We start from the raw sequence: 14,568 nt of genomic DNA, 5'->3' as shown, positions 1-14,568 counted from the left end.
TTGCCAATTCAGCACAAATATATTCGCTACAGGCGCCGAAAACCAACATCGACGAAATACTCGAAAATTTTCATGATTTATACAACAAATAATGGTAAACTTACCAGACAGAGAAAAAATACTTTGAAACGAATTTGCAACCTGAAATTTACAACTGTCCGACCGAGTCCAATAAGAAGTTCCGAACAGGAAACAGATATCTACCAATTTAATAATGTGATTATGCGAGATAATGAAAATAGATAAAAGAGGCTCCTGAGGTAGTAAACTTGAGGTTATGATTACCAAAGGATTTTTTAAAATTAAAGGGTCGATATCCTCGATGGCAAAAAGCCAACGGACTTGTCTGGGATACAATAAGGTTAGATTATTTTATCTCTGCAATTTTATGTAAGAAGGAATAACCCTTATATACAGATTGAGATAGCAATATATTAATATCAAACTAGGAGTGTAGGCATTAGGCATTTGAACCCATTATCGTTAGAACTAATGCGCAATATCCAGTCAAGGCTAACATGGTTACTATTAAATTATAAGAATAAGCATAAGCAAATTAACTATAAATACAAAAAGTACAACACCTTAAACAGTCGATATATTACATAACTTTGGTTCACAGGTCAGTCACGCCACAAAATAATTGAGAAAATATATAAATTTGTAGCAACCCTATCACTATCTGGTGAAACTAATTACGTGCGATGTTACCAGTTGTAACTCCACTCCGCCACTTTCTCTGCGTTAGTTATAGGAGAAAACTGTGCTGAACGCAAATAATCAAACCTTTTGGCGAAATAGAATAAATAGATAATATTAAAATCGTTCTCATCGTCGCGATGACAAAATAATCAAACGTTTTGACAAAATACGATAAACAGACAATATTAAAATCATCATCATTAGCTCGAAATGTGACAAAGTATGCGTTTCCAAAATTAAAATTTCCTAAAACCGTTAATCCAAGGGAGCATAGAGTGCAGCGATAAAACAGGTTTCACATAACGTAGAAACGTTGCATTAATTTAAAATCCACCACTTTACCCTCGAGTTGGACCATACCATTGAACTCGGTAAAAGAATAAAACATATGTAAATTAGGGTTTGTTTGAATAACACACCAGTATCGTGCATTCATTTATGTGGACAATTTGTTTTTTTTTTTTCATTTTAATCAGTAACTTTTAAAATGGTAATGTTTTGTTTTACATACAAAGAAGTCAGCAAATGATAATATAATTTAAAAAAAAAACTTGGGTTATTCCCGGACCTCGGTGATTACTAATAATTTATTAATACATATTTCATAAACAGTTTATTCTATAAACTTTACAAGTGTTATATTTTCGTGAAGTTACAACTATAACGAAGCAAAAATGCTTATTAGCACTACTAACTTCCAATATTGAACAAGGCTTATGACAACGCTTTACGGACTCTTAACACAGCGCGGGCTGATACACACATAAATTGCGGCATATTTGCATTAATCGATTTCCGGTGAACTTAGGTCATCCGCCTTAGTTAAGGACTAATTGTACTGACATTAGAATTTTAGCGATCGAAATGTCAATTAATCGTTATGTAAATGGTCTTTTGCTAAGAAAAACAAACCTGAAACTAATTTGAGAAATCCATAGGTTGGGAAAGACATAGTTATAATTGTTTTTATTAACTTCATCTGCCAACTAAATAATGAATAAAATGTCAACTAAGAATAAAGCAAAGAACAACAAGCCATTATAGAGATTCTTTCACATAACTAACTATAATATGAACAAAATCATTAACTATCGGAGTTGTGACTTGTGATCAAATTAAATAAATTTAAATTGCTAATATAGCCGGTATCGGTGTAAGCGCCTATCTTTACCAGCGCGAGCGATACGCTCTAGGGCTTTACAGTATAGTAAGGTGTGAAAGAAAAAAAAAAGGTGATACGATAGTCACCGAGCATGGTGTATAGTGTTCCATTAACTGGTGAGTAAGGACGACTCTCGCCGACACACGCCACACCGCGCAATGCACAGTAAAGTCGTAGGTGTTTTTGTTTAGTTCATTGACCAGGCTCGCTGTCGCTCTACGCAAACAACCGTCGATAAGTCCCGGATTCTATGTCACGCTATGTCACTGACTCCACGCCGTTGTGTCCCCACCCGCTTTCTTGCTGACTATCTTCAAAAATCGAACACGTGATCTCATCTATTTGACTTCCTTTAACGAAAAATTTATTCATTGAGTTATTAAGGGACTTAATGGTGATAATAGCTAAATTAAAGATTTTCAATATGTCCTTATGGTTTTCACTTAATAAATAAAAGACATCAACTTGCAAATTTTGAAATCTGTAGATGATTTGAAATAGATGTTGATAGAACTTACAAAACTTTTCTAAATGAGACAAATTAAGTTTAAACCTTTATTTTAATTCTGTACAACAGGCGAAGTAAGGTGGGGAAGTAATGTAACAATCTCCAGCTTCTAAAAGCGTATTCTTAGCGTATGCAAGTGGCATTCTAAGCGGAGCACACGCGACATATTAGGCAAAAGATCTTATCCGTATTCCACGATTTACTACTTTCACCGCGACATTAGATATACTTAGATACGGATAGTATTATTATTTCAACTCTCACAGTGGTTTTTAATCCGTCTAACTAGCTTCCATTTGTGGTAACTCGGGAAAGCATCTGTATTCTCTTCTTACCATACACTAATAGGATTATTTATCTAAAATGAAATATGTGTTATAAGATAATATAGTACAGCTTCTTAAATAATCACCTTTTAATGAGATCTTAATTAACTAGTCAATGGATTCCCGTCGCGAGTCTCAATCAAACAAAAATGAGACAAGTATGTTTCATCATTACAAAATCACTATACGTTCCAACCGAGGAGCTCGGAGCCTTGATCACAACTATATATATAGTCGCAAAAACCATTGTCTTGCTAGCTCTCTCCCTTAATATCATAATTCGCAGTAGTCACGAGATCAGCGAAACCGTATAAAATTAGTAACTTTAAGTCATGGCAACATTTTCAACTAATTAAGAAAAAGATCGGAGCAGCTTATTGACCGTCAGAAACAAACTTCGGCGGTCGGCTACGAACCTTCAAAACGGAGAAGGCTTCTTCAAAAGCAAACATCTACTTATAAAACAATTTCTATATACTGCTAATTCGTTAAAAATTACATTAATCGAAAAACGTATTAATTTCATTTTATTGCAGAACTTATCACATGTACGGACTAGTTTTTTCCATCCAAGATTTTCATTCTAGGTCAACGTTTTAATGTAGTCTGCAGATATTAGGGACAGTTGCGAAAAATAGTCAATACAAACTCTCATAACACAAAAAATCATGCGAATCACGTGAAGGTACAACAAACAAATGACGTGACAGAGGCTGACGAGCAAGATTTGTAAACGTGATGATGTAACGTGATAACATGTTTATCAAAAGTATTTGTCACGCAGGTACAACGAACTACTGGCGACTATTGATGACAAACACGTTCTTATCTGATACACAAATACCTGGCGGCAAGTGTGAATTTGTGTACAATATACTTAGCAACATAAAATGTGAATATAAATCTTATTAGCACTAAAATCGTCATACTTGTCACAGGAAGTCATTCATGCTTCTATCCATCAGAGAATTACATGTTTTATGGACACTTAGCCATGTTACTCTTTTAGTAGAATGAATCAGTTTGATTACATCTAGCAGTTTCACATTGACACATATTCTAGAGTATCGTAAACACGATATGCAGAAGGAACCAAAGCAACACCCACTTGCTTATTAATGTTCAATCACCAATATAAATTAGCCAAGTGAGGTAAGCATCCATCATAAGTCTAAAGCCGGATGATACGAGTATTTAGAATTGGCACACTCATAATTTATCTGATAAGAAACTAAAAGCGTTCTTACTGAAGATAGTGTCGGGTTTTAACTACTGTACTGGACTTTACATATAAAACAGGTATGTATTTAGGATATAGGATATATTTGATGTGCACCAAACTACGTAGTTATATCTAGTATATAATTTGTAAAAAGAATATTAAAACTGCTAAGAATAAAATGTATCAAATATGAAAGTATTGCAGCATATCACTGTAATACACAATGCAAGAATTTGATATTGAATCGAAGACAATCACGATCCGAAAGTTCTGGTTTAGAAACGTAACTGCAACCTGCAGTGTAAATAGAACGGGCCGGTGGCGTGTGCACCGCGCCCGACCGCCGCTCGCCCCTCGCCCCCCGCCGCCCGGTACCGTTACCTTCGGCACCGTAATGTTGAAGTGTTCACACTATCTACACGCATACGGCATTGTCATCTGAGAAACTAATAAATGCTTTGAATAATGCGAAATTAACCAAAACTTTGATGAAACAGAATTATTTTTTTAAGTAAAGGAGTAAACACGTGGGCCGAAACATTCAGGTAATCAACAAAGCCCATGGAGATCCTGATCAACTACAACATTTGTCATTTTGATAAGAACTTCCTAGAAATTGATAGACTTAAGCATATTTGCTAATTTTACTAATATTATAATTGCAAAAGTTAAGGTGGATGGATGGATGTTTGTTAGAGTTTGTAGCCTAAACAGCGCGCGGATAGAGTCGCGGGCGAAAGCTAGTGTACTATATGGAAGACATTAAATATAACACATTTACAAAACATTTTACCCTTTCAAAGTTTAATCTTAATGATCCTATAAATTTTTATTTAACATGGATGTAAATATGAACACAGGGACAGACAGAGAGTTGTGATTATGGCATGTATCAACAAATTTCAAATACAGCAGAATATAGTGAATCTTTTAGCAATCCTAATATGTAAATGACATATACAAGCAATTTAATAAAAGTATTGATTAATAACATTTTATATTACTTTTTTATTTAACTGTGTATTTCCATTGCCAACGATAAACATGTACCACATTTATAGAGATATAACGCTATCTCTATATTGCTTTATATTTATAGTAGATGCAGCCTACACTATCCATAACATTATCTTATTTCAAATTTGATCCATAAAAGTGTAATTGTCTAGGAGTTACCTGTTTGTAAACATCCATCCATCTAAACTTTGGCATTTATAGCATTAGTCAGATAGCAAGGAAGAACACATGAACATTTAGTGAAGCTTTATTTAAATTACAAATAATTAAACAGTGACATATTGAAACAGTGTCTGAGGTCAGTTCCATGCCTTCGCATACTAAGAGAAATATTTGTTTAATGTGTAATTTCCGTTTACATAAGTCTGTTTTATCTTTACAAATATCATTGGCTCCTATATTTATCATAATTACGATGCTAATTTCACTCCCACACCAAACAAAACTTTAAGTATCATCAATATATCATGCAATAGCATGCAACTTCTACTACTATATGAGGTGAAATAATAGTATGAGGACTTAGCAAGCCAAGTTTAAAACAATAAAAATGATAAACTGGCATAATTGTGGAATATGTTATATAGGAAAATTATATGTAAATTACAACTTTTCCAGAAATGTGAATAAATAAAATTCAAGAAGCTCGCCTAAGATAGAAAAATAGAAAGTGATTATGATTTTCTAATACCACTATGCAGACCTGGTTGTTAAGAATTTATATTACCGTTTTTAAATTAAGAATATTAACTTGATTAATATAACTCAGCCTTTACATGATTGAGGATCAGCAACCATAAAGAACAGATATACAGTTTACTTTAATAGTATGACTTACCGGAGTCGATCAACAACAGCTTGCCGTTTGGGTGGTAAGATCATCTCTTCCATGGGCTGAAGCATGTTCGGCGGATGCTGGGCGGGCGAGGCGCCGGGCAGCAGCCCGCCCGCGCCACCGCCTCCCACCAGGTGCTCCACGGTGATTACTGACGCTCCTTCACCTTTGATCCCTCATTCTCAGTCTTATATCACTTTTCTACTTATTCAAGTGCTGCAACGCACATGCGAAAGCACTGTAAGAAAATAACAGTTCGTCCTCAACACCTTAAGCACGTCTTTCATATTGACACTCTCTGCAAGTCTTGACCACTCTAAATCTTAGAAACTCAAGTATCGTTTATGTTAGAGTTCACAGTACATGACACACACACGGTATGTTAGCCACAGGTTACGTTTACAATTCAAAACTTTTGATACTGCCACTTAAAATGTTTTGGAATAGTAAAAGTTATTAAATCACACTACAACTATGATATATTTGTTTGTCTACGTCCAAAGTAAGACCCAATAAACTTCAAATGAAAATAAAAGTATAAAAGAAAATTAAAAACTCTTATTTATTTACTAATCTCCCACAAACAATTCTGTATTAACCAAAACGTCCAAACCAAACATGTCCTCAAACATCAACTGAACTGACTAAACTGACGTATCGAGGTTCAACGACGCTTGGTGGTTTTCTGTTTTCGGTACATTTGACACATTATTCCCGACACTTGCATAGGTCATTGCTAGGGAATGACAGCTATTGCTTATTTTCGAATGAAACGCGCCAGTTGACGTTAGTGACAGTTAATTCCATCTCTATTATTAGTTCACATCCTCACCACCGCTAGCAACCGGTACCAAAAGCGCCAAAATGGCGAAACTCAGCTAAGCACAAAATGTCACTTCTCATAGCCCATCCTTTTCTTTAGGACAGTAGTTTGACAAGAAAATATACAATGCTTTTTTTGCCATAGCTTTCTTTCATCTTGGCCTTGTCATGAAGCCATATTATTTTCGAAACTGTAGTTGCGTAGTTTACCAATAATCTTATTACCAATGTTTGAAATAAAATTGTCCTTTAAAGATACGAAAATAAAAAAAACTTTTTTTTATAATTTATTTATAATTTTATAATCTTAGAAACTGCTGTTTGGAATTGACATTGACAGTTTCATAAATTTTGTTTTTCCTTCATTTCGTGATCAATACCTAGAAAATAATCGAATTCAAATAATTAACTAGATAGTTGTTATTTTGTGTTATAAATTTAAAAACAACTTAAACAGTGGTATAAAGCTTTCTTAAGATATTTCTTTATTTAAACAATGTCAGCATTACGCGCGAGATCAAGTTTATCAATACAATTCGCTAAGAGGTTACTTTGTCATTCGAGGAATAATGCAAATTATGTTAATCGGATTGCTATATTAAGAAAGCCGGGTTTGTTTGAAATTTATTTGTTTTGTGATATAGTTATTAAATATTTTCGTACATATTAATTTAACATTTATTTGACAGAGACATTATCGATTCAATCGGCAAAATTTAGTACCGTGTCTGATCAGCAAAAAGCCGAAGTACTAAAATCTAATCCTGAAAAGAAAGAATTTCAAGCCGAAACGCGCATGTTACTTGATATTGTAGCAAGATCTTTATATTCCGATAAAGAAGTAAGTAATTTAAATCTTTATCTTGTATATGGTGAATAATAGTTATTGTAAATACCATTGGATTACTTTTGTAGGTATTTATTAGGGAACTGATATCAAATGCAAGTGATGCTCTGGAGAAGTTCCGTTATTTGAGTGTAAGTGGTGCAGAGGGCACCCCACAGTTGGACAACACTGATAGAGCACTAGAAATTAAACTCATCACAGATAAACAAAACAGAACTATTACATTCCAGGTAAACAATGTTTTTAATTTAGTTAGTCTTAACATCATAATTAGCATAGACATTTTTTGTTAAATAAAAGAATTAATTCTTTATATTCACAAATGCTATGAAAAGTAATCAATTTTTTTTCGAACAGAATTGAAATTTGTTATACTTTCAGCTAATCTTGCTAGATTAGTAGTATTAAAATATGCATATCATAAAGTTTTTAAAACATACATTTTTGATAACAAAATATGAGAGTATGTTTTATTTCAGGACAATGGTATAGGTATGACGAAAGATGAATTGATACAAAATTTAGGTACCATAGCTAGATCTGGCTCCAAATCTTTCATAGAAGAGATAAAGAAGCAAGGTGCGGAACAAGCAAATACAATAATTGGCCAGTTTGGTGTAGGTTTTTACTCAGCTTTTATGGTAGCTGATAAAATTGAAGTTTACACAAGGAGCAGTAAGTCAGGTTCACCAGGGTTTAAGTGGAATTCTGATGGGTATGTTTCATTTTATTTATCAATCCAATCCTAAGTCTTAATCACAAACTCCTTATTGTAAAACACAAAGTATTTGTGTTAAAACACTTTATCACATAACCATACAGTAGCCAAACACTTAAAATTATCTTGCTAATTTATAAAAATTTTCAGATCTGGAACATATGAAATTCAAGAAATGGATGATGTTCCAATTGGAACAAAAATAATTGTCTATCTCAAAACTGATTGCAGGGAGTTTGCTGATGATGAAAGAGTTAAAGGTAAAAATCTATATTTCTGTATTAATATTATGAAGAGGAATTATTTGTATTTTTGTATCTATTGAAATTATTCAAAAACTACTAGGCCAATTTCAAAAATTCTTTCGCCATTAAAAAACTAAGTTATCAGTAAATAACATAGGGTATTTTTTTATTTTTCCCCTTGAAGTTGCAAGCGATGGCTAGTATATTATTAAAATGTCGCATTATATTTATAAGTTTTAAACCTTTGATTCACAACTATGTATATTTATATTTTATTGATGATATTTTATATTTTATAAATCCCATGTTTTTTCAGATATAATCAAGAAATATAGCAATTTCATTGGAAGCCCTATTTTACTAAATAATGAACAAGTCAACTCTATAAAGGTTTGTATATTATATACAGAGCATTAGTAAAATGTTATTATAATATTTTAAAGGTAAATAATATTTTGAATAACCTTTTCAGCCAGTATGGTTAATGGAACCAAAAGAAGTTACACATGAACAACATGTGGAATTTTATAGGTTTATCAGCAATTCTTACGATAAGCCACGTTTTACATTACATTACAAAACAGATGCTCCGATCAGTATTCGATCAATACTTTATGTTCCTGAAGGAAAACCGGGACTTTTTGAAATGTCTCGGGATTCCGATGTTGGTGTTTCACTGTACTCAAGGAAAATATTGATTAAAAGCAAAGCTGATAATATATTACCAAAATGGTTAAGATTTGTTAAAGGTAAGTTTTAAAAAAACTTCATATTGTATTGTGAGTTTTTAATAAACTCATAAATTTTTCTTCTGTATAAAGATTATTCTGTTTAATTAGTTTAGTTTAGTGTTTAGTTTATAGGCATGTTTGTTTTATAACAATACTAGCTTTCGCCCGCGATTCTGTCCGCGTGGAGTCCAAAAAACAAAAGTTAGTAGCCTATGTATTCTTCCAGACTATACTCTATGTCTATGCCAAATTTTATCGAGATCCGTTTAGCCGTTTTGGCTACAAACTCTTAACATCCATCCATCTAAACTTTCGCATTTATAATATTAGTAAGATTAAAATCATTAATGAAATTCCAGGTGTTGTGGATTCTGAGGACATACCGCTTAACTTAAGCAGAGAACTATTACAAAATAGTGCTTTAATTGTGTAAGTGCTTAATTGTAAATTTTTTAAAGTAAATGTGCCCATCTCCCAAAAACAACCTTCTTGGAATGTACTTTACTGAAATTAAAGAAGTAAATTAAAATCCAGAAAAAAAAACAATAAAATAGTTTATTCGGTAACAAAACGTAATATACATTGTTCTTTATACTTTCAGAAAATTGCGGACAGTTTTAACAAACCGATTCATAAAGTTCATGTGTGAAATGGCTCAAAAAGATCCAGTCGGTTTTGATGCATTCTACAAGGATTACTCCTTGTTCCTGAAAGAAGGAATTGTGACCAGTCAGAGTCCTCTAGAAAAGGTTAATACTTTTTATGCCTTTAATTTGATAATATTGTAAATGCCTAACACAATGGCTTGTTTATTTCTTTTTTCTATATATTTTTTTTTATAATTAATATCTAGGAAGAAATTGCAAAAATGCTACGATTTGAATCATCCAAATTAGAAGCAGGAGTAAAGACATCTTTAGCAGATTATTGTGCAAGGCAAAAGGATGATCAGAAGTCCATATTTTATTTAGCTGCACCCAGGTAAGAAATTCATTGAATTTTATTTAACCAACTATGAAAATACGATTTATCATTGAATACAATTTTACTATACTGTAAAATAATGACAAAGCTTACTTTTTATCTTTATATAATCTATAGAAATATAGTACTAATTGATTTTTTCGTGTTTACAGTCGTCAACTCGCCGAAACATCACCGTACTATGAATCACTTAAGAAACGCGATCTCGAAGTTCTGTTCTGTTACGAAATGTATGATGAACTGGTTTTACTAGAACTGAAAGAATTCGGCCGACGTTCTTTAGTGTCAGTTGAAAATGACATGCAAAAGGAATCCACTGATAAAAGTGAAACAGTTATAGGTAAAATTAATAACCAATATTCATCAAAAATAGATATTAAATATGGAATCAAGTTCTCATTATTTTATGTTATTTTTTTAGGTAGTGACGACTTGCAACAAAATGAAGTTAATGATTTAATATCGTTCTTAAAATCGAATTTAAATGGTAAAGTGTTTGAAGTGCGCACTACACAAAAGTTGGACACACATCCATGTGTTATTGTTATACCAGAAATGGCCGCCGCGCGACATTTTATAAGGACTCAAGCGCAAAATCTCAGTGAAGAAAACAGATTCTCTTTATTGAGACCTCAATTAGAAATCAATGCAAAGTAAGAAGTTCTGGATTTTATTTGTAAATGATTTATAACTTTTTTTTACAATTCTTTATTTTCCTTTGCAGACATACAATAATAAAGAAATTACACAAACTAGTATCCAGCGACAAAGAACTAGCCAACATGGTGTCCCAGCAACTATTCTCAAATGCTATGGTGACTGCCGGACTGGTTATGGATCCAAGAAATTTAGTCAATCATATTAATGACCTACTAGTGAAAGCTTTAGAAAAACATTAATTTTTTCTGTTATTTATTAGATGTATTTTAATTAATAAATAATGTTATGGCTTAATTTGTTTTTAATGGATGAATTAAAAAAAACTGTCACCCACAAAGCAATAGATACCCATAACAGTTTGGAGGTTAATGATAATGACTTTAAACAAATATTGGCAAAAGTCATCATACTAATACACACAAATTTAAGCCCTTTCTGTTATTGTTATCATGCACAATGCCCTAATTTAGTCTGGACTACCTTCACAATGGTCAGGATAATAATAAATTACAAACAATTTCTTGTAATAGCAACACTGACTGAATAAATAATGTCAAAAATGTTAATTCAAAACTGTTCAGTTGCTCATTTCCAGTTTATTTGGTAATAATGCTTAAAACTACACTTCAACAGGTTTAAAACCAGATTCACAGTGTAAGTATAAAAAAGGATGGATCCATTTTTAAATTACAATAGGTATGTTTACGTACTTTAAGGTTGTATAACAACATAAGTCACGCCCGTTACCCTAAGTAATCACACTTAAATACGAGGTTTAATGAAAATAATAACATAAGTAACATATATACGAAACAAAGTACACATTGAGTTGTTGATAGAAAATTACTATTTTATTTTATTATGTAGGCAACTTTGTACTGATGGGGGCTTCAAGGAGCGTGGGGAGGGGAGCGGCGCGGTTTTTGTGCGCCATTGATGTGCATTTATGCGTGTTGAATCGTTTTTTTTTACTGCATTGCATAGCGTCTTATAAAATGATACTTTATTAGAAAATAAACTATAATTAGTTACATTATAAGAAACCCGCATGGTATTATCTGAGTGTGTTTAATCTTCATCCATGTAAAATACTGTGTTTTCTTGTGTACCATTTATTAATTCAACCATGAGTACCGTCGATATGAATCAAATGGATTCAGAAAACGACAATAAAACTTTGGATAAAAAACAAATTGAGGAGGAAGAAAAAGAAATGATGCTGAAAGCTGAAAATGAAAAACTGGATTCTGAAGATAAAAAGATGGAAGGAGAAGGGACGGTTAGAGCGGCATTAGCAGGGGACGTGACTGAGCAAGGCAGGGAAGTCAAACCAAAGTATATTCCTATAGGAGCAATAAAAATGCCTGGTTTTTTTACAAGGAATTCCGACAAAGATAAGACAAAAGTAAGGAATGTGTTTTTATAATTTACTTTCTTGATGATTACTTTATGATAAAATATGTTACACAGTTATTAAAAATATTCCAACAACTTACATTCTTATTATAATTTAAAATAACTGAAATTTTACCATTGTGAGGTTATATCAGTTTTGTGGAATTCAATCTCCTTAGTTTTTTTTTTGTTTTAGGAGGATGATAGTACTATAGAAAAGGATACAGAACATGAGAAAACACTAGAAAAAACCGATGAAGATATTAATACTAAGCCACAAATAGGATTGTTGCAAGCATTTGCAAAGTTTTTACAGCCTAAAGACAATGGTATTCATTTTGTTTTTAATTGTATATATATAATGTAGAATGTTAAAATATTTGCAGATATTTTTATTGCATTATAAATTTATTTTATTGCAGATGGAGAAAATGATCAATCAAAACGATTAGGCATTTTCAATGTAAAGTATCCTAAAATGTTTCAAAAGAAGAATGCGGCACAGGAAGCCGCTCTTGCCTCAATGGAGACCTTGGAAGATAAATTGGATACAACTAATGATGGCATGGAGAATGTTAAGTTGGATGTTGCTGTAAGTTGAACATGTCAACATGTTAAATATTAAAACTTTTAGAGCCCGGTAGACTGCATTTCAATTGTCAATGTCAATTGTTATATGATTTTGGCTTGACAATCTAACCAGATTAAACCATTGGACATTAAAAAGTCGGCGGCGGGTCCTTAATGGTGATCCAAAGAACATTAATGGCAACCTTATTGCTGATTTCATATACAATTACTACAATACTTTTACTTTACAGGATCAAGAAGAAGGAAAAGTTGCAACTCGGCTTCCACTCAAGGAAAGAGTCAGGCAAAGAAAGTTTATTATTGGTTAGTATGATAAATCAATTCACAAAGACATTCATTTATACAGTTTCAATTCTAAAAAAAGGAAAAATATCATGTAAATTCGTTGGGTTTTATTTGTTTTTTTTTTTTTATGTAAACTTTTTGATCTAAATGTAAATAAATGTTTACTCCACAAACTTTTGTTATAGAAAGATGGTGTTTTGTATTCCTATTGTATGAATTTATTCAATGATTCCTAATTTCAAAGGATTTGGTTTTATTCATATTGTATTGTATTTGTACAGATGACATAATGGTGTGTTTGGTGGTGGTGCTTGTGCTGGTGATTGTGATTGTTGCCATTGTGGTGGCATCACGCGCGGGGCCGCCCAAAGAACGCCCTCTGCGCCTTGGACGATATATTACAACGATAACCTCTTGTGGACCAGTAGAAGGGTAAGTTACTGCTTTACACTTCTACTCAGAGATCTTTAATAGTCATTTATGAATGCCCTTAGTTTAGAAATTAATCTAATTATGTTCATAGAAATCTATGCCAAGTTACATGAGTATCACATTGTATATAGGTTTATAGAAGAAAGTTTTAAAGATTTTTTATTTTTCAAAGCGATAGACGAAGTTCTATAGACGAAGGTACGTAAAACCTCTATACTACAAAAACATTGTAAACATTATAAGGTCTCTGCGCCAAAACTTCATGAATAAGTAAATCGCAATTTAGCCGCGTTAGCACACGCCCCTAGCGGCTAGTATATAGCATGTGGTACTAAGGCGGGCGATGTCGCGCCGCTCGAGTGGCGCACAAGAGGTCGGCTAGCTACGACGTTAATGTACTATCAGGGAATTTGGCGATGGTACATTATTTATTATTATTATTCTGTCCTTTGTGCAACTCACTACAACCTGGATATTTCATAAAGCGCAATTTGTCGCGTTGCAAGCAAGAAGGCAGATTTTCTGTAAGTGGAATACCGCGAAGGTTCCTGACTGTACATTGCTCATCCATTGTTGACGAACGATGTATTAATTGAGTGGTGCTCAATTCACCGTCGGCTTTAATGCAGATAAGCCAGGATCCGGTCATGACGTCACTGGGATATCATGTAGGCGCTTTAGAAATCCATTGTCCATTCATGATTATTGAGTTATGTATGCTCAGAAAGTGAATTGTTATCGACCATTTTTAAAGCTTCTTTTTACTGTAAACTTTCTATTCAATGATGACATGTTTTGGTTCATTGGTAGATCTCGCTTGTTTCAGTTATGTATGAGTTTACGAATTTTTAAAAGCATCGCCGTAAACCTACCAATGCGCATCAATATAAAAAATACGGTTTTGAACTGTAATTTTAATTATCCTAATAGTTAATATCTCAATGGCTAACTGGGTTATCGATTTTATTTCAACAACGCATTATCTTATAGTGGTTCGCTAGGAACTGATTTCATTTTATGCAGTATCGACATAAACTCGTTATTTTGTAATTATTGTAATTTCAATTTTTTTTTTTTTTTACTTTT

General features: G+C 32.7%; 3 protein-coding genes across 3 annotated transcripts in view; 2 read left to right on the top strand and 1 right to left on the bottom strand.

The window, feature by feature from the left end:
* The window catches only part of LOC106103342 (neurogenic protein mastermind-like), a 30,596-nt gene extending 24,165 nt beyond the window's left edge, over positions 1 to 6,431 (bottom strand). The window contains exon 1 of the mRNA XM_013283081.1: positions 5,776 to 6,431. Coding sequence (XP_013138535.1) covers positions 5,776 to 5,840 — 65 coding nt within the window. The 5' untranslated portion in view covers positions 5,841 to 6,431. The remainder of the gene's footprint in view (positions 1 to 5,775) is intronic.
* Positions 6,432 to 6,944: 513 nt separating this feature from the next.
* LOC106103378 (heat shock protein 75 kDa, mitochondrial) lies at positions 6,945 to 11,073 on the top strand. Its single transcript, XM_013283120.1, has 13 exons — positions 6,945 to 7,205; positions 7,284 to 7,435; positions 7,510 to 7,671; positions 7,921 to 8,156; positions 8,310 to 8,419; positions 8,721 to 8,794; positions 8,877 to 9,153; positions 9,495 to 9,564; positions 9,737 to 9,884; positions 9,989 to 10,116; positions 10,272 to 10,459; positions 10,541 to 10,772; positions 10,844 to 11,073. The coding sequence occupies exons 1-13, from the start codon at positions 7,091 to 7,093 to the stop codon at positions 11,016 to 11,018; spliced, it is 2,067 nt and encodes a 688-aa protein (XP_013138574.1). The 5' UTR covers positions 6,945 to 7,090; the 3' UTR covers positions 11,019 to 11,073.
* A 282-nt stretch (positions 11,074 to 11,355) lies between these two features.
* LOC106103376 (neurotactin-like) lies at positions 11,356 to 13,509 on the top strand. The gene is made up of 5 exons (XM_013283119.1): positions 11,356 to 12,184; positions 12,371 to 12,503; positions 12,597 to 12,766; positions 12,996 to 13,068; positions 13,332 to 13,509. The coding sequence occupies exons 1-5, from the start codon at positions 11,906 to 11,908 to the stop codon at positions 13,484 to 13,486; spliced, it is 810 nt and encodes a 269-aa protein (XP_013138573.1). The 5' UTR covers positions 11,356 to 11,905; the 3' UTR covers positions 13,487 to 13,509.
* Positions 13,510 to 14,568: the final 1,059 nt, after the last annotated feature.

The sequence above is a fragment of the Papilio polytes genome, unplaced genomic scaffold (assembly GCF_000836215.1).
Source record: "Papilio polytes unplaced genomic scaffold, Ppol_1.0 DF823823.1, whole genome shotgun sequence".
Lineage (NCBI taxonomy): Eukaryota > Metazoa > Arthropoda > Insecta > Lepidoptera > Papilionidae > Papilio > Papilio polytes.
Note: the sequence above shows the minus strand (reverse complement) of the source record. Positions and strands in the feature narration are given on the sequence as shown.